Raw genomic sequence first — 20,427 nt, 5'->3', positions numbered from 1 at the left:
GAAGTAGTCCAGAGGTTGTTGCCAGGTCTCAGTGAGACAGAGAAAGTCCAGTTTATTTTCCAGGATGTAGTCGTTCAGGATGAGGCATTTGTTGTTGAGAGACGGGTATTGAACAGGGTGAGCTTGATGTTGTTTTGTACGGCGGGTATGAATTCAGGTGATTTGGCCAGGGTTCGCAGACAGGAGGTGCGATTGTGTGCGTTGTTGTGACCAGGTGCGTTGGGACGATGAGTGGGAGTGCGCTGAGCCGACCAGAGGACGGGGATGGAGTGACCTGATTGTAAATAAACAAACTTATGACCGGAGCCACGGTGAATGTACCTGGGTCGACGCAGGAGTCCATTTGATTTGATTACAGAGACGCATGATGGGGTGGAGCGGGTATTAAGCAGGAGAAGCCTTGCGGCGGAGTAACGCAGAGCCATGCCAGCAGGAGCGAAGGGACGAGCACGAGGCCAAGGTTGAGGAGGCGAAACAATCGTCACAACCCACGGGAGTGGGCCCGAGGAAACAGCGAAGGAGCCGAGCAGGTGAAGCCAGGAGCAGAAACGGGACCATGCAGAGGGCAGACAGGAGCGAAGAGACGAGCACGAGGCCAAGGTTGAGGAGGCAAAGCGGCAAATGCAGCGGCAAACGACCGCCGCCGCTAATCAAGATCACGGCGGCAAACCGCCATCACCGCCACTGCAAACAATGGGCACAACCCACGAGAGCGGGCCCGAGGAAACAGCGAAGGAGCCGAGCAGGTGAAGCCAGGAGCAGCAGAGCAGAGCCGGGACCATGCAGAGGGCAGACTCAATGGCCAAAAATCCGCCACGACCACCAGAAAAGCAAGATACGGACAATGGTCCAATCAGAGAAGCGGCGAGCAAGTGACGCCAGCGTCCTCTCACGACCGGACCGGAAGCCAACATTGTTATTATTGTTATTAACACATTAGTTATTAATGTGTCAAAGTTATTAATTGTTGAAAGAGGTGACAGTGAGGGAGGCATTAAAAGAGAGGCTGAGTATGGTGGAGGATGATGTGGTTGAGCTTGAAAGTGGTTGGATGTCAATGAAAGATACTCTGTTGGGATCCGTTGGTGAGGTATGTGGATGGACAAAAGGACCACCGAGGCACTCGGAAACATGGTGGTGGGATGATGAAGTTGGAAAGAAGATTGACGAGAAGAGGAAGAAGTTCAAGGAGTGGCAGAAGGCGAAGGGTATGGGGGCAGAAAATGCAGAGCATGAAAGTTATAAGGCAGCCAAGAAGGCTGCAAAGAAAGAGGTAGCAAAGGCACAGGAGGCATGTAGGAAAATGTTCGGAGAACGTTTGGATTCGGAAGAGGGTTAGAGAGCGGTATTCAGGATTGCAAAGCAGACAGCGAAAGAGAGGTGTGATGTGATGGGGGTGAGTTGCTTGAAGGATGAAGTGGGACAAATCGTTGTGGACCCAGATGGAGTTGAAGGAAGATGGAAGAGATATATGGAAATACTGTTGAATGCAGAGAATGAATGGGATGGCAACATAGAGAGTAACCCAGTTTTAGGACCGCCAGAGAAGATAACCGAGAAGGAAGTTGAGGAAGCGATAAAAGCAATGAAGAGTAGAAAAGCGGGAGGGCCGACGGGAGTTGTGGGAGATATGTTGAAGGCAGCGGGAAATTGGGGTGTGAAGAGAATGACAGAGATCTGCAATCTGGTGGTGAAAGAAGGCCGCATTCCAGTGCATTGGGAACTGAGTACCCTCGTCCCTCAATACAAGGGGAAAGGTGACCCTCTGGACTGTGGCTCATATCGAGCGATAAAGTTATTGGAGCATGGAATGAAGGTATTGGAAAGGGTGTTGGAGAGGAGGATAAGGAAGAAAGTGAAGATTAACGAAATGCAGTTTGGATTTATGCCAGGAAGAGGAACGACAGACGTGCTTTTTATTGTGAGGCAGTTGCAGGAGAAGTATATGGAGACGAGGAAGAAGTTGTTTCTTGTGTTTGTTGATCTGGAGGAAGCATTCAATAGGGTTCCACGTGAAGTAGTGACGTGGGCATTGAGGAAGTTAGGAGTGGAGGAATGGTTGATCAGAGTAGTGATGGCAATGTACAAAAGAGCGCGTACAGCTGTAAGGACGAAGGACGGGAACAGTGGTGAGTTTGAGGTGAAGGTGGGAGTGCATCAGGGGTCAGTACTAAGTCCACTACTATTTGTAGCTGTGATGGAGGGGCTGGCTCAGAATGTAAAGGAGGGTTTACCATGGGAGTTGTTGTATGCAGATGATCTGGTGTTGATTGCAGAAAGTATGGATGGACTGAAGGAGAAGATGAACAAGTGGAAGGAATGTATGGAGACAAAAGGTCTGAAGGTGAATATCGGAAAAACGAAGGTGATGGCAAGTGGTAAAGCATGTGGTGAGGTGGAAAGAACTGGGAAGTGGCCATGTGCTGTGTGCAGGAAGAGTGTCGGAGTGAATTCCATTCAATGTACAATGTGCGTTGAGTGGGTTCATCAAAAATGTGGTGGTTTGAGAGGGTCATTCACCAGTGTGGCAGCTCCATTCAAGTGTAAGGTGTGTACAGAGGGAGCTGCAGATGGAGGAAATGTTGAGTTGGATCTTGGAGATGGCGTGAAGCTGGTAGGTGTGAAAACATTTTATTACCTTGGAGACATGCTGAATGGAGAAGGTGGATCAGACTCGGCAGCGGTTGCTCGAGTGAGATGTGCATGGAAGAAGTTTCGGGAACTGAGTGGCGTGCTGACGAGGAGGGGAGTGTCATTGAAGCTGAAGGGAAAGGTGTATGCTGCACGTGTGAGAAGTGTTATGATTTATGGGAGTGAGACATGGGTAATGAACGTAGAGCAGCAACGAAGGCTGGAAAGGGTGGAAATGCGAATGCTTCGGTGGATCTGTGGAGTATCGTTGAGAGAGAGGAAGACAAATGATGAATTGCGAAAGATGATGGGAATCGAGCCTGTGATGGATGCTGTGAAGAGAAACAGGTTGAGATGGTTTGGTCATGTGTTGAGGAAGGATGAAAGTGACTGGTTGAAAAGAGTGATAGAAATGAATGTAGAAGGAAGTAGAGGACGGAGAAGACCGAGAAAGACTTGGCTAAAGATGGTCGAATAAGAAATGCGGGCAAGGGGGTTAACAAGGGGAGATGCAGAAAATAGGGCAAAATGGAGAACATTGTCATGGGGACCGCAAGGCTAACCCCCGCTCTTGCAGGGAAAATGGCCTTAAAATGCCTGTTGTTGTGTTTGTTGTATTCATGTGTCAGTGTTACCTGCACAGTATGTTTGTTATTGCATAATGAGGACATCCATATTTGACCTGTGTAAATCATTTAAAGTTGAATATAATGTAGGTACAAGCTCAGTTACAACCATAAATCGATGTCAAATCGTAATTGCTTCGATATATATTTGGCCATGTGTGTTATTAGTTCGTTCTTGACATCTTTTTCAATGGATCTGACAGATGTGAGCAATGTGACAAGTTCCCATCTCGTGCTCGTCTTCTTTCTGGGAGGTTGCAGCTTCTCGGAGATTGCTGCCCTGCGGTTTCTCGGCCGGTCCAAAGGCAAGACACTCCCCTCACACTGCAATCACTTTCTCTAGGTGTCAAGACTTGGCAAAGGATTTTCAAATGAAAATGTCAGTTACACAAATAGTGTAAGGCACAAGAACATGAATTTGGACAGATGAGATTACAGAGTTGAAGAGATCTTAAAGCATGAATAAAATGGTGGTGTGGAAACTTTACGAAACAAAGGTGTCCTGCAGAGTTTATACTGTACATTGAGGCATACATGTGAGGCATATACATTAGGGTGGCCAATTTTTATATAGTATTTATATATATATATATCGCACACCCTCTAAATTTAGGGGGTTAGATGAAGTAATAACACAGTAAATTTTTTAGGGCAATCCAACAAGATTAAGCGGTCTCCCAGAACCCTCTCTGTGTGACTGTGTGTGTACTCTGTGTGACAGCATTCGGTGAAATTTCTGGTGTCCATAACTTTGTTTCTTCTCAGACAATTCTTGTCAAATTTACACCAGCCTCCACGTGGACCAAGATCTTACTTTCCACATAGAATTCCAATTGGGCGGTGTATACTCCTGGTGCTCCTGGGCTTCTGGTGCTTATCACCGCATTCCTCGATTCTGTATACAGAATATTCTGTAATTCTGCAAACAGAATTCTGTATGCAGGTGCCTCGATTCTGTATACAACCCCCCCCCCCCCCCCACCCCCCCAAAAAAAAAACCACGAGATGGATGGCAAAAGGGATTTATTGTCTTAAAATCTTTGGATTTCGCCATCAATTCCACATGAGCAAGTGCGAGATGGACTCATTGCGACGAATTTGTTTGTTTGTTAGTGCAATCTATGCAAGCTTCTGGTTTGCAGCACCTGTGGTGACAGCTGCTCCTACAAATGACTTATTAATGCTACAGCTGACCGAAGATTACCAACAAGTTGACAGCAAAATTGCCAGAGTCGCAGAAAATAAAATGCGGCTGCACTTGTGGTACCTAAGTGAGGACCTTGCAGCACTGCCTTTGTTCAGCGATGACAGCACTGATGAAGATAAGGGGGCTATCGTCAATGATCTGCAGAGAGATCCACTCCCAGAAGATGTTCAACATATGGCTCCAAACAAGATCCCTGAGTTCCGGAACCTTTCCGTGGCACAGTTTGTCACACATCGCTCTCTCAACCTCTTTGAGTCATTTCATTTGTCACAGGAGTTCCTGACGGCCGCAGTAGACACATGGTTCGAGCGTGATGACTGCATTGCAGCGTGCAAGACTGTTCGTGTGCTGAAGGTGGTGAACGACTGTGCAGAACGTGCAGTCAAATTGGCTACTGACTTTACTGAAGTCCTTACCAAGAATGACCAGCAGCGCCAGCTCCTCTACCAGGTCGTTGAGCATCACCGGAAGCTTCTGCCAACCAGTGCCACTAAAAATCAACTGGTCAAGAGCACCAAGTAACACTGATAGCCTGACTGCCCTGGCACCATTGTTTTGTTACTAAACAGATTTTGTTTTTAAACACTGTTTTTGTTTTTGTTTGTGTTAAAAGAATGCCGTTTCACATTCACAATTATTTAAATAAAGTGTGTTTGATTTTGGACTCGATGATGTTGTTTATGGGGGACTTTGGGGGCCATTTGTGGGTCAATGGGGATGATGTGTTTTTTTAAATATGAAAGGACTTATTAGATCAAGCTAAAATTTGTGTCCACATAGAGGCTGGTGTAGATTTGAAAAGAATTGGCCCAGAGAGAAAAAAGTTATAGACACCAGAAATATCAACGAATCCGGTCTTGCAGAGTACTTTTAGAGGGTTGTGGGAGACAACCTACTCTTGTTGGATTGCCTTAAGATTTTTACTGTGCTATTTTCTTCATCAAGCCACCTCAAATGAGAGTGTGTGCGATATAAAATTCAAAAATTTTATTTTTCGGGCCACCCTAATATACATACTGTTGCGGTTTTGAGAGTGTACAGATAACATCATTAAAGGTTAAAGGTTTGCCCCCATAGTTAGTCCACAAGCAACGCATAGGCCCATTAGAATTAGTTATGTCATAGTATGTGTGAGGACAGGCCATTTCCCTAGTGACATCTGCGTTGTGCAAAGAAATAATAAGATTAGGTCCTTTTCATTTTGCAGCCGCCCTTCAATTCCACCAATGCTATCTATGGGCAAACTCGATCCCGTGCCCCATTCAGCTAATCCACCTCGTTTGTTACGCTTTGGCCGCCAGCAGCGTTAGCTGCCTTTGGCTCGCTCCAACTAGTCGGGTGGCCATGAGGTAGACCTGGGAGAGGGAGGAGCGTGGGGTCGGGGTGTGGCGGCGTCGAGGGTGGAGCGGCGGAGACAGCAACGGTGAGAGCCATAACCAATCAGGGCTCTAAGGGCATGGCGTGAGGGGTGTGGTAAGGGCGCGGCTGGCAAGTTCCAGAGGGTTCGCTGGGCGGCGCTATATAAGCGCACGCACAAAGGCCTTGAACAGGACTGTCGAGAGGACTTACGCAACAGCACTCGTATGAAGAGGACTGTCGAGAGGACTTACGCAACAGCACTCGTATGAAGAGGACTGTCGAGAGGACTTACGCAACAGCACTCGTATGAAGAGGACTGTCGAGAGGACTTACGCAACAGCACTTGTATGAAGAGGACTGGTTGAAGCGGAGGGCTGTGAGAACTGTAAGGAATTGCGCCTTGCATATGAACTTGTATTGGGAGCGCATACGAACTTGTATTGGGAACGCATACGAACTTGTATTGGGAGCGCATATGAACACGCATTGGGAGCGCATACGAACTTGTATTGGGGGCGCATACGAATTCGTATTGGGAGTGCCTATAGCGCCGGTCCAGTTATTACATACGCGACCGTGGCCGCAAGTAACCGCCCAGCCAGCCTTACAGTTCGCCCCGTAATTGTCCGATCTGCGCCAACGACCCGTGGGGAGCTTCTGCCGCCCTGACCATCTTCTTCGCGGTGCGAGTCGGGTACCGGAGCGAACTGCCTGGACGCCATCCCTGGACCATCGCCCCGTTCGTCTACAACCCCGTGTGAGTGTGTCTGAGTGTGAAACGGGCCCGTTGTCCTGGGATAAGTATAAGACTGTATGAGGCTGCACTGTGTGTTCTTCTTCTTGGTACTGTACATAGTGTAATAAACCAACTGTTATTCCTTGTCTTTCCTGATTCGACCGTATCAGTGATTTCCTCCATTGGGTAAGCGTTTCACGATAGGAACCGCTCGGATCGGGATCTAGTCCTTGATAACGGCTCGGGTCACGGTTCTCTACCGCTCGGCGTTTCCACCTATAACCGTGATTCGGTCGGGGCTTATCTCCCTGCTTCCTGGGCGGCGTTGGTACTTAGGTAATAGGAATTTGGCCTACAACCCTATTTAACGCCGTCCGGAAGGAACGTCATAGCCCCGGATCTCGTCGGCTAGTCAAAGACAAGGGGACTAATTCACCCTTGGTAAGGGGAAAGGCCGACGAGGAGATCCACAACAATTGGTGTCGGGGAGTGGGATTTGACCCGAAGTGCGCCTAACGCACTCAAAATTACGAGCGGCCGAAATTTAATTAAACATCCAAATTAAAATCGAGCCATGGATAACCAAGACGGTCGGATGCCGGTGGGGGTAAATGAGGAGGTCGATGAGGAATTAGAGTCAACCCAGGACCCCCGGGAAGAATTGGGACAGCTGGCAATGGAGGAGGACATTGATGAGGGGCAGGTAGCAGCAGAAGAACATGGCGGCGCGTCGCACGTGGCGGCGAGTGCCGAGCCCGCGGTGCCAGGGGACTTCCAATTATTTATGGCACAAATGAGAGCTTACATGATAAAATCGGAGCATAAAATGGATGCAATGGGTGAGCGATTGGACAACAAAATGGGGGGCCAATTGAGGGAAATGGGGAGCCAATTGAGGGAAATGGGGGACAAATCCACCCGGGAAATAAATAAATTGGAAAACAAATTGGACACCCAAAGTGATAAATCCACTCGGGAAATAAAAGGGTTTGGAAACAGAATAGGTGGCCAAATAAAAGAGATGGGGAAAGACATAAGGCGCAGGTCGAGCGGGAAAGTCACATTGGTACGCGACGGGGTAGCGCGACGTGAGGAACGCGTGGAAAACGAGTTGGAGCAAGGTGCAGTGAAGTGGACCGGGGTAGAAATCGCGACTCGGGGTATGGAAAAGCCGACGGCCGCCGAATTAGAAGAGAAAATTTTAAGCGCGCCGGCGGTCGTTGAACTAGAAATTATTGGAATAAAAGAAATAGTGGAAATTGGGGTTGAAGAGACGGCAGAAAAAGAAAATGTATCGTCGGAGAAAAAGATGGAATATGTGCAAAGTCCGTGTTCGCATCGTGATGTCGTGCTGCCTAACCCTTCCTTACTCCACCCATCCTTCAGCGTCCTCAAACGTATTTTTGACTCGAATGTCTCAAGAAACTCATTTTGCAATAAATGTTCGTTTCCCATTAATCGTACACTTTTCAAAATCCAATCTCACCCCTCCCCTCCAAATCTTCCCCATCACCCCTTCCCTCCAAATCTTCCCCATCACCCCTCCCCTTCAAAACTTCCCCATCACCCCTCCCCTCCAAATATACCTCCTTGCCCCTCCCCTCCAAATCTTCCCCATCACCCATCACTTTCAAATATTCCCCCTTGCCCCTCCCCTCCAAATCTTCGCCATCACCCCTTCCCTCCAAAACTTCCCCATCGCCCCTCCCCTCCAAAACTTCCCCATCACCCCTCCCCTCTAAATCTACCCCCTTGCCCCTCCCCTCCAAATCATCCCTATCACCCATCTCTTTCAAATCTTCCCCCTTGCCCCTTCCCTCCTAAACTCCCCCCACACCCCTCCCCTCCGAGACTCTCCCTCACTCCTCCCCTCCTAGACTCCCCTCTCACCCCTCCTCCTCAAAGCATCCTCCCCGCTTCTTCCCCCTTCCAACTTTCACCTTCATCTCCCTCGACCTTCTGCCTCACTCTTCCCCCTCCTCAAATAACACCTCACTGCGCCTCACCCAATCACCATCAAACCTTTTGTCTGCCCCATTCTTCCCTTTCTCCAAGCTATTCTGAAATCTCTGACACACCTTCAACAGCTCTCCCTACCTCTTCCTCCTCTTCCACATCTTACCCTACCGCTCCCCCCCCCCCCCCCCTGTTCTGTATCCGATGCTCCCCCTTCCTCTTCTTTAACAGTATGGACCTCAAACATCCGGGGCCTTCGCTCAAACTTGACTGATCTCTCCATACAGGTTGCTTCTGACAAACCAGACGTGATCTGCTTAACAGAAACTTTCCTCCTTCATGATGTCTCTGATTCCTTGGTATCTCTCCCAGGTTACTCCCTCCTCCGGTATGATAGACCTGAGCCTCATCCTGGAGGTGGGGTTGCTATCTTTATAAAAAAACTCTCTTCCTCACTCGCCCTGCACTGCCCTCTCTCCACCTCACCCCCAGGAATACCTTTGGCTACGGCTTCCCCTTCGCTCCCACCTTTTGTTCATATGTGTGTTGTACCGTCCACCAAACAGTGATGACTCCATCTACATCTCGCTGTCTGATAATATGGACCAACTTCTATCTACCCATCCCAACTCTCTCTTCCTCATATGTGGTGATTTCAACTGTCACCATGCCAGTTGGCTGGGTGTGAGTACCTCTCTCACCAGCCATGGCTCTTCAGCAAAGGACTTCTGTGACTCACTGGGACTGACACAATCTGTCAATTTCCCAACCTGGATCTCGGTCAACGGAGCATCTTCAATTCTGGACTTGGTTATGATAAACTTCCCTGAAAATGTCTGCTGCTCTTCTTCTGCTCCAATCGGCTCTTCTGATCATGTGCTTGTTAAAGTGGACATCTCTCTGACCATTCTCAGAGAGCCTCCTCAGCGTCGACGAGTCTGGCATTTCACTCAGGCCAACTGGCACGGTCTTCAAGCAGCCATCAATCATCTGGACTGGTCTCACATCTCTACCGCCTCTGACATCAATTCATCCTGGGAATTCTTACAAAGTAAATTGCTCTCTCTCATGCACAGATTTATCCCATCTCGTCTTCAGTTGTCATACCCTTCCTCCCGTCCATGGGACACGGAATCTTGTGGTGAGGCCATTGCCCAGAAACAACTTGCTTGCGTCTCCTGGAAAGCAAATCCAACGGAAGTAAAATCTCATTTCCTTTCACAAAGCCCGAAACAAGTGTGTGTCCACCCTCAGGAGAGCCAGGAAACAATATCTCTCCGTTCTCAGGACCGAACTCTCTTATCTGTCTCCCTCTTCCAAATCCTGGTGGCGTCTGGTCAAATCTGTTTCTGGTGTTTGTTCCCCCTCCATCCCCTCCCTCACCTCAAATGGCCACACGGCTGACTCCGCACGTGAAAAAGCTGAATGCCTCAACTCTGTGTTTGCCTCTAAATCTTGTGTCCCAAACCCATCCCTCTCTGTACCCACCGTACCCAGTCGTACCCAGCTGCTCCTGGACTCTGTGTCCTTTCCTCCTGACAAGGTGGAAAAGTTTCTGTCAACCCTCGACTCTGATTCTGCAACTGGACCTGACGGCATCAGCCCACGGGTCCTAAAATCCTGTTCCTCCGCTCTTTCACTCCCTCTCTCTGTTCTCTTCACCCTCTCTTTTGCTCAAGGTCATCTTCCATCTGCTTGGAAATCTGCCAACATCACCGCTTTGCACAAAAAGGTGCAAAAACAGATCCCAGCAACTACAGACCAATCAGCCTTCTCCCAATTATCAGCAAAGTCATGGAATCCATCATTGCTTCAGATATGAAATCTTTCCTGTTCTCCAATGGCTTGATCTCTGATCATCAATTTGGTTTCAGACCTGGTCACTCTACTCTGGACATGCTGCTTCTGCTTTCTCAACAATGGATGGAGGTCCTCAATGCCAAACAGGAAATTAGAGCAGCCTCCCTTGACATATCACGTGCCTTCGATACGGTCTGGCAACCCGCTCTGCTCAACAAACTCTCCTCTTTTGGTATCAATGGAAATCTCCACGCATGGCTGGCGGACTTCCTCTCCAGTCGTAGTCAACGTGTGGCCCTGAATGGGGTTCTCTCATCTCTTCCTGTTCAGGCTGGAGTTCCCCAAGGCAGTGTTCTGGGCCCTGTGCTTTTTCTCGTCTTCATCAATGATCTCTCTGACTCTCTTGAAAATCCTCTCTATCTCTTTGCTGATGACTCTACTCGCTGTCGCTCCATTCTTCATCCCTCAGATCGGCAGTCTGCAGCCTCCTCACTCTCTGCAGACCTGGACAAAATCACACACTGGGCAAACAAGTGGAACATGTCTTTCAATCCTGACAAATCTCACACTCTTACGATTGTCTCTCCGAAAAGACCGACTGGACAACCCTCCCATCCACTTTCTGAATTATCCTCTCCAAGAAGTTCTGTCACTCAAGCTTTTGGGTCTCACTATCTGCCATGATCTTTCCTGGGAAAACCACATTTCAAATCTGGCCTCCAAAGCCAGTCGCGGACTGGGCATCCTCCGTCGTGCGAAGTCCTTCCTTGGCACACCTGAGCTCCTCACCACATACAAGGCTTTCATCCACAGCTCAATGGAATACTGCTCTCCCCTCTGGGCTGGTGCTCCTGCCTCACCCCTAGCTCGTCTTCACGCTGTTGAAACCAAAGCATTCAGAATCATTGGAATCTCCCGCGATTAAGCTAACTCCAAGGGCCTCTCACTCACTCACCGCAGGCAGGTTGGTGGTCTTTCCGTCTTCTACCGACTCCTCTCTGGCCTTGCCCCCCCAGCTCTCTCTGGGCTCTGTCCCACAAATATTCCTACAGGTCGCACAAGATCTGCCAGCAACCCTCTTATGGTTAAACTGCCAAAATCAAGACTCTCTGCTCACCTTCACTCCTTCATTCCTCTTTTCTCCTGCCTCTGGAACAAACTCCCTCACTCTCTTCAATCCCACTCCACCCTCCAGGTCTTTAAAACAGCTGTTCACCACCATCTCTTATCTTCCCCCATCCAAAACCTTGATCTTTTCTACCCCCGCTAATTTCACCCCAATTCCACTTTTTTGAAATACCAACTTCTGTCCTGGAAGTCCTTGGTGTCCTTGTGTTTTATACTTCTCCCTCCCTCCCCCCCCCCCCCCTTCCCACGCCTCCTCCCCCCAAGCCCTCTCCCTTCCACACATCTCCCTGCTCTCAAATGTTGTGTTTGTGTGCTTCCCCTTCGCTCCCCATCTTGTCTTCCGCTCCCTCTTTTTATATATTTTGTTTGTCTGGTTGATTTGTTTGTGAAGTAAATGTTAGCTCTTTCACGAGCCTCGATTCAGTGTACAAAAAGAAAAAATCCCAATGAGAGTTTGCAGGTGCTGCTGCGGAAAAGGATCCCGAAGGTAAGTAGGAGCGTGTATGGCGCGAAAGTGTTTGGCGCGAAAAGATTTTTCACGCACTTGGGATCGCGACGTCACCCGGGCGCTTGTGGAAGGTCCATGGTGCGATGCGTGAAAGTGAATGGCGCGCGTGTGAGAAAAAAAGTGTGCACGGAAGCGCGGGTGTGTAACAGGAGAGTGTGAAACCGAGAGTGAGAGTGAAAGCACAACAGAGTGTGGAACAGAGTGCGGAACAGAGTGTGCAATGGCCGAGGAGAGTGTGCGGGAGTGCACACCAGAGCACGTGATTGGGTGTGCAACAGGAGATTGCACACCTGTGGGTAGGTGTGCGCTGATTGGGTGTGTGCAGGAGTGCACACCCCTGGGTGTTACAGAGGATGTAACGAGAGAGAGTGCACGAGAGGAGTGCGTGGAAGAAAAGTGTGTAACGGAGTGTGCAAGTGGTATGAGAGTGCCAGGATGTGCGCGAGGATGTGTGGTAACAGAGTGTGCGAACGGCATGAGTGCTCCTGAGTGGTGTGCACCTGGGTGTGTAAGGAAAGAGAATGCACGGAGAGAAAGTGCAATAATAGAATGCATGGGGTGTATGAGAGGCGCTGGGACGCCTTGGTGTGGAATGAGTATGGGAAGGGTCACGTGGTGTGAGAATGCGATTCGGGCATCGACGCAGGCCGGGGCAGCGTTTAGGGCGACGTACAGCCGACGCGAGCTCTCGGGGCGTGGTGCGCTTTGTGTGCTGCGGGGGCCGGCAGGGGATCGTTGCCGCGGCAGCGTGCATGATTCGTGCCGAGCCCCGCCCTGTATGGTCGGTGCCGTGTCGTAAAGGCGAATGGCACGGTTTGAGGGGAGGAAGGCGAGGTCGGACCTTCGCCCCCTGGCGGGCGTGGTGCTCCGACCGGGGGAGGTTGGGCCACCGCGCGTGGGACCGAAAGGCCTCGCGCAGAGATGGCACCTGGAACCTCGGTCCAAGTATGCCTCCTCCCCAGAATAGAAAATGCTGGACGGACCCAACCTACAGGAGACCAACCCCCCGCATGCATTGCTCGGCTTTTCGAAGCCGAGCTGTAACGGCGATGTATTTCCGCACCGAGAGGCTCGAGTATAGTGGACGAATGGCAGTAGTGATGGCGAATGGTAGCTTTACCATTCACTTTTGGGGCACATGAGCTTTAGATTATTGGGATGGCAGTGCAAACTAGCCGAGGGTGGGCTAGGATATTGTTAAGGATTTAGAGATGACAATAGGGACAAGATTTAAGTAGTGACTTTTGTACCGGTAGAGGGGACGTAGAGAGATTAGGTGGATGTTAATGACGAGGGAGTGCTTAGTGTAAGGGAAGACGGGGAAGCATGAGTATTAGGTGAAATAGTTAGTTAGATGATGCTGTGTGTGTGAGTATGAGGATGAGCTTGAGGTGCAAATGAGGAATTGAGTGAAATTGGTTGTGGATGAACTTGCTTAAATGAGGCATTGGTAGGGGATGACCAGAGAGAAAGTGTATAACTGGTGTCTTGAAGACAAGTGTAAGTGTGTTGAGTGATTGACTTGCGTGGGGTGCAAGTGAAGAACAGGTGTGTGGAATAAATGGTGTGTGGAGTAAGTGGTGTGGAATGAGTGGTGTGGAGTGTATGGTGCGAAGGAGTGGATGGGGGAAGATGGACCCCTTCACAAATACCCGGGGAGGGTAGTTTAAAGTTAGATAGAGGGTTTAGGTAAATTGTTTGGATATTGACACCTGTGGTGCAGGAAGTAGCAATGAAGTGCTTGGAGGGGTGCGTAAGTCTGTGGAGATGGCTGGGCGTGTGGGTTTAATTGGTGAGTATAGTTATTGGGGCACTCCGCCACTGGTAGTTTGTCGGCCGGGTGAGGCCGCAGGTAGGCTCTGGGAGCCAGGTAGAGTTCAGTGTAGTGTTCAGTGGGGCCCGAGGATCTTAAGAGAGGACCCGGGTAGCCCAATGCCAGAGAGGGCATCAGAGGGGTGAGAGAGCCAGGAGGGGCCTTCCCCGATTTAGGGTAGTTGTAAGGAGCATGGTAAGCTCGGGTGGCGACTTCAGTGGCGGAGGTGTGCAGGTAGGTAGACCTGCTGGTAGAGCCACACGACCCAGCCCTGAAATTGTGCGAAGGCACAGTATTGAAAAAAATGGGGGAGTGAGAACCCAAATTTGGTAGGGCACCACAGGGTGGGTCAATGGGAATTGGTTTTTAGAACCGCATAGTGTAAAGAGGCCAATTGAATTGGCAGGGCAAGACCCCGGGTAGTGTAAGTGAGTTAATGTCAATTAGAGTATAGTTAGGATGAAATCTCTTCGCACCATGTGCATCCACTCACCAAGGTGACAGAACTCCACACCATGTTTTGCGAATGTTTGGAAGGTCAAGGCACATCTCAACGGGAAGTGACATTGTGTGATATTCCATCTCTTCCTTCTTGGGAGGGATTGGAGGACGAATTTGGCATAGAGGGGGGATCGTGGAGACAAGACGTAGCGACGAATTTGTAAAGAGTAAATACGGGGAGGGGCAAGGGTAGTGTCGGCTGACATGGGGTGTTACGTACGGCTAGGGACGAGCTTTCTCTGCTCGCTCTCCCGTGCTCCTCATGTTGCATTGCCTTGTATGATGTGTACCCTTGCGCCCTTGCCCCCGCTAAACTCTCTGCTTTGTCTTTCCTCCCCACCCATGGACCCATTTTCTTTGTTGAGGGGAGTGTGCAGGAACCCTGAGCTGTGCGGCTGCACTTTTGTGCTGCACTCTGCTACCTGTTGCCTGCACCAGTACACCTATGGACCACATGTTCTGTGGCCTGGCACCTTTGCTGGGGCAGACAATCACTGCAAACGTTACCTTGTGCCCTGCGGACCACTGTTTTCAAGTGGCCTCGATGCCATGCAATCGGACCACCTAAATTGGCCCTGCTGTCCAAAATAAAAACGGACACGGTTGGTGCCTTTTTTAAATTTATTCCTTTGGTGTGTCAGGAAAGAAGACTTTAAGTTTTTATGATGGCACACCGAAGACGAAGCAGGAAGACGCAGCAGCCCAGCGGCCCAGCAGCACAAGACATCATTGATTATTGTGAAATATGAATGTGCATTTTTATGATTGTGCATTTATGGTGTCATGATTGTGGTGCATTTGAACTTATGGTGTATTGGTGCAGTGCAGTGCATTCTGTGTTTCTCTCCTCTCAAATTTCTTTCCCAAAAAGACAGGTCCTGGGTTGTAGTACTGTAAATAATTAGCTAGTCTTGTAAATAACATGGTCCCCACCGGCTTTATGTTTAGTTGCGAATTCTTTCCGCAATTCGGTTAGCTGTGGGTGTGAATCTGTTAGTTAGTACACAACGCAGTAGGTGGGACATATCTAGTGTTGTAAGACTGTCACACACAGGGCGTTAGGTTAAATGTAGAGGGAAACCACACCTAAGTGTCACACTAAGTTATAAAGTAGTCCTGACCCTTGCATCAAAACCAGTCGTACTCACTTGTGTGGGTTTGGCTCGGGGACGGGCCTGGCGAAGGAGGGGTGCAGTGTTGCGGTTTTGAGAGTGTACATATAACATCATTAAAGGTTAAAGGTTTGCCCCCATTGTTAGTCCACAAGCAACACGTAGGCCCATTATAATTAGTTATGTCATAGTATGTGTGAGTATAGGCCATTTCCCTAGTGACATCTGCGTTGTGTAAAGAAATAATAAGATTAGGTCCTTTTCATTTTGCAGCCGCCCTTCAATTCCACCAATGCTATCTATGGGCAAACTCGATCCCGCGCCCCATTCGGCTAATTCACCTCGTTTGTTACGCTTTGGCCACCAGCAGCGTTAGCTGCCTTTGGCTCGCTCCAACTAGTTGGGTGGCCACGAGGTAGGTCTGAGAGAGGGAGGAGCGTGGGGTCGGGGTGTGGCGGCGTCGAGGGTGGAGCGGCGGAGACAGCAACGGTGAGAGCCAAAACCAATCAGGGTTCTGAGGGCATGGCGTGAGGGGTGTGGTAAGGGCGCGGCTGGCAAGTTCCAGAGGGTTCGCTGGGCGGCGCTATATAAGCGCACGCACAAAGCCCTTGAACAGGACTGTCGAGAGGACTTACGCAACAGCACTCGTATGAAGAGGACTGTCAAGAGGACTTACGCAACAGCACTCGTATGAAGAGGACTGTCGAGAGTACTTATGCAACAGCACTCGTATGAAGAGGACTGGTTGAAGCGGAGGGCTGTGAGAACTGGAAGGAATTGCGCCTTGCATATGAACTTGTATTGGGAGCGCATACGAACTTGTATTGGGAGCGCATACGAACTTGTATTGGGAGCGCATACGAATTCGTATTGGGAGCGCCTATAGCGCCGGTCCAGTTATTACGTACGCCACCGTGGCCGCAAGTAACCGCCCAGCCAGCCTTACCATTCGCCCCGTAATTGTCCGATCTGCGCCAACGACCCGCGGGGAGCTTCTGCCACCCTGACCATCTTATTCGCGGTGCGAGTCGGGGACCGGAGCGAACTGCCTGGACACAATCCCTGGACCATCGCCCCGTTCGTCTACAACCCCGTGTAAGTGTGTCTGAGTGTGAAACGGGCCCGTTGTCCTGGGATAAGTATAAGACTGTATAAGGCTGCACTGTGTGTTCTTCTTCTTGGTACTGTACATCGTGTAATAAATCAACTGTTATTCCTTGTCTTTCCTGATTCGACCGTATCAGTGATTTCCTCCATTGGTAAGCGTGGCACGATAGGAACTGCTCGGATCGGGATCTAGTCCTTGATAACGGCTCGAGTCACGGTTCGCTACCGCTCGGCGTTTCCACCTATAACCGTGATTCGGGCGGGGCTTATCTCCTTGCTTCCTGGGCGGCGTTGGTACTTAGGTAATAGGAATTCGGCCTACAACCCTATTTAACGCCGTCCGGAAGGAACGTCATAGCCCCGGATCCCGTCGGCTAGTCAAAGACAAGGGGACTAATCCCCCCTTGGTAAAGGGAAAGGCTGACGAGGAGATCCGCAACAATACATACATACATTGATTTTCCTTTGCTTGCATTAATGTGAAGAGAAAGGAAAAGGAGGAATTGAAATTTGACGAGCAAATTTTTTGTTCCTGTTTCATTAAAAGCCAATAAAGAAATCCTCACATGCATATTGCAAGAAAGTTAATAATGCACTAAATTTACTTTTTTTCTCTCCCTCTTCCTCTCTTTCTCTCTATCCTTGTTCAGGTTACCGGTTTGTTGTGGGAACCACTGCATTGACAAACAGCCCTCGCCTGTTGGAGGCTCTCATGGATGCCTGGTAAGGATGCTGTGTACTAGTCCTTGCACCCCACACCTCACAGCCTACACCACACATCCTACACCTCGCATCCTACACCTCGCATCCTAGACCTCACATCCTACATGCCACATGCTGCATGCCACACGCCGCACACCAGACGTGGCACGCCACACCCCGCACGCCACACCCTGCACGCCACGCCACACCCCGCACGCCACACCCCACACCCCACATCCCGCACCCCGCATCCCGCACCTCACACCCCGCACCTCACACCCCGCACGCCACACCCCGCACGCCACACCCCGCACGCCACAGCCCGCACGCCACATCCCGCACGCCACATCCCGCACGCCACATCCCGCACGCCACATCCCGCACGCCACATCCCGCACGCCACAGCCCGCACGCCACAGCCCGCACGCCACAGCCCGCACGCCACACCCCGCACGCCACACCCCGCACGCCACACCCCGCACGCCACACCCCGCACGCCACACCCCACACGCCACACCCCGACCGCCACATCCCGCACGCCAAATCCTGCATGCCACATCGCAATAGCAAATGCTCAACACACCCCAACTTAGCATGATCACTGTCCAAAGTCACAGAGCATACAGCACATTGGTGAACTGCAACAAATTCACTTATTGAATGATCCGACAGAACAAGATTTGTCAGAGGAGCACGAGGACTGCTCAGGTGTACCCCTGGCCTTTACAGGCCGACCCTCGTGTGCCACCAGCATGGGGAATCCATCTGCAGCACGCTTTCCTCAACTGGCCTGAAAAGTGCTTTTTGCACATTGTTTCATATAAATTGCTTTCACCTGGTGAAATAACATTCCCTAATTCATAATTGGGAGATACCTTTCATTTGGTAAAATAACATTCCTTAATTAAATAGGACGTACATTGATTTGTTTTGCACTGGGGATCCATTTTAAAAATTACATCGCTTTGTACGGCATGTCATGTTTTCCCACATTAAAATGGGAATTTACTGTTCTCATCTTAAAAGTTGTTTTCAAATATTTATTATGAAGTTGTAAATTATTTTTAATTCAAATATCAAGACGGACGATTGTGTGCAGCCAAATGCACTTGGCAGACTCGCACTTATTGTGGATGCAAAGGAGAAATTTTATTGCAGCTACCTTTACGTCATAATCAGATGCTTTCGTTTTAATTTTGTTTATGTTCTCGTGAACCAACATGCTTGTTGGAGGCAGAGATTTGTTTTCGGGGCCTTGTCTATATTCCATATGCAGAAAAGGTACATTTTTAAAACTTCCTCCCATGTAAAAACAATAATGGCCACACTGTGGTCACAACCTGCGGCAAAATCCGGCAACGGGCCGATTGGAAAATGCATATTAAAAGCACTATTAAAAGATGAACAGTGCGATTGGAAAATACATATAATGCACTATTAAAAAAATTAACTTGACAACTCACATCCATGTCACCCTCCCCACGGTTATATCACTACGAACTGATTCGTCACACGGTCACGAATTGTTTAACTCCAATATGGGGCCGTTCAAAATGTACATAAAGCTATTTTTTATAGGTGCCGGGTACCGTGCGTGTTGACTGGCTAGATTGAACCTTACTTATAATTTGTATTTTACATCGATTGATTTTTCAGGGTACCTCATCATGAGTAACACTCGACCCAAACAAAACCAACGGAAATCTGGCACAACAAACCCGGGCAGTATATAATCAGCAGAGGCCTACAGGCCTGATGTCCTTGGGTCCTCTTGAAAACCAAGATGATAGCCATATAATTTTTCATCTGGGTGCCATGGCCATGGTGGGGTGAAGTTGAGTGCCAAATGTGGGTGGGTGGACGTTTAAAAAATTGATGATGATGATGTCGAGTCTTCTCGGGCATTTTTATTTTTGTATTGCCTTTCTATGGCTGGTACACACGGGTAAGTGTGTGGTATAGACAGGGGGTCACCACTCCTCTCCGTCAAACCAGTTATCTGGTACTCATTTTGCCGACCTCGGAAGGATGAAAGGCTGAGTCAACCCCACCTGGCGTTAATTGAACGGGATTCGAACTCAGGACCCTTAGGATCCCAAGCCCATCACCCTAACTATTAGGCCAACACCAGGTCTAAATTTAAAACCCCCTTCCCTAAATTTAAAAATTGACTCACCCCCCCATCCCCCCCTCCCACCCCCCGCCCCTCCCAACAAGAACCAAAGCAACAACAATCGTGCAGAGCTCTTGTAGACCTGTGACATGTCGCAGGTAAAAATTGCTTGTGGAGCGGAGGTGGAGGAGAATGAGGAGGATAATGAACATTGTTATTTTTTGTAAATTATTAATTTATTTATATATGTCAAAAGAGAAGGATACATTTGCTTTCATATTATTCTCATCTGTTTACTTGTTAAAATATTTGCTTAGTTTGTAACGGTCAATGATTACTGTGTGCTTGTCCATGCTTTATCTGTATGTGAAATAACCGATTCATGGGCTCCAATTTGTGCAGAAAAGAAATCGCCAAAACAAACAACCAAACAAAAGAATGCAAATCTGATTTGATGAACCACAGAAATCTCTGGGGCGGACAAGTAGACGATAGGGCATGTGGTCCTAACCTAAGAGCTTGTCTTGTGGTCTCCATCTCCCGACTAAATAAAACTTATTTTATAATTAAGTTAAATATTTTTTATGAATTATCGTTCATATTCCCGCGTCATCGGTTGGAGCATTTTGTCGAATTTTAGGTTAGAATAACTAATATTTCGTCGGTAAAATAATTATCACGATCTCGATATTTATCCAATCAAATTGTACGTTTCATTTATCAACGTTGCTGCGATTTTTCATTTATGCGATTGGGCCGGAAAATATCAACATGGGCCTCATATAGCAAAAGGAGCCAATCAGCAACATCGTACGAGAGTGCTGCGGTACGGCGAATAGCGGGTCACGTGTGTAAACAGATGTTGTTTGGTGAAAAGTATCGGTGAAAATGGCATCAGTTGGTGTCAAATTTGGTGTAAAAAATAGGTGTTATGCACATGTTCCAGGTGCCGGTGGTGATATTGTGCTATTTACCGAAAAAAGGTGGAGAACATTCTTGAGTGCTGTAGATATTTGGAGCGATTTGGTGGGAAACCAGGCCGATTTAGCGAGGTCTTTCGTCCGCGATCATGGTCTACACTGCAGCGCATGTGAAAGTGCATTGCCGGTCCCTGAAACTGGGGGTTGC

General features: G+C 49.0%; 1 protein-coding gene across 4 annotated transcripts in view; it reads left to right on the top strand.

Moving 5' to 3' along the window:
* VPS33B (VPS33B late endosome and lysosome associated) overlaps positions 1-18,211 on the top strand; it is a 104,003-nt gene extending 85,792 nt beyond the window's left edge. For all 4 annotated transcript variants that reach the window (XM_078782467.1, XM_068123484.2, XM_068123487.2 and 1 more), the window contains 3 exons: positions 3,461-3,562; positions 17,135-17,207; positions 17,859-18,211. In XM_078782467.1, the coding sequence (XP_078638593.1) occupies positions 3,461-3,562; positions 17,135-17,207; position 17,859 (176 nt within the window). In that variant the 3' untranslated portion in view covers positions 17,860-18,211. The remainder of the gene's footprint in view (positions 1-3,460; positions 3,563-17,134; positions 17,208-17,858) is intronic.
* Positions 18,212-20,427: the final 2,216 nt, after the last annotated feature.

Source organism: Myxine glutinosa, chromosome 7 (genome assembly GCF_964187855.1).
Source record: "Myxine glutinosa chromosome 7, kmMyxGlut1.1, whole genome shotgun sequence".
Lineage (NCBI taxonomy): Eukaryota > Metazoa > Chordata > Myxini > Myxiniformes > Myxinidae > Myxine > Myxine glutinosa.
The sequence above is the reverse complement of the archived record's forward strand: the minus strand, read 5'-3'. Positions and strand labels throughout refer to the sequence as shown.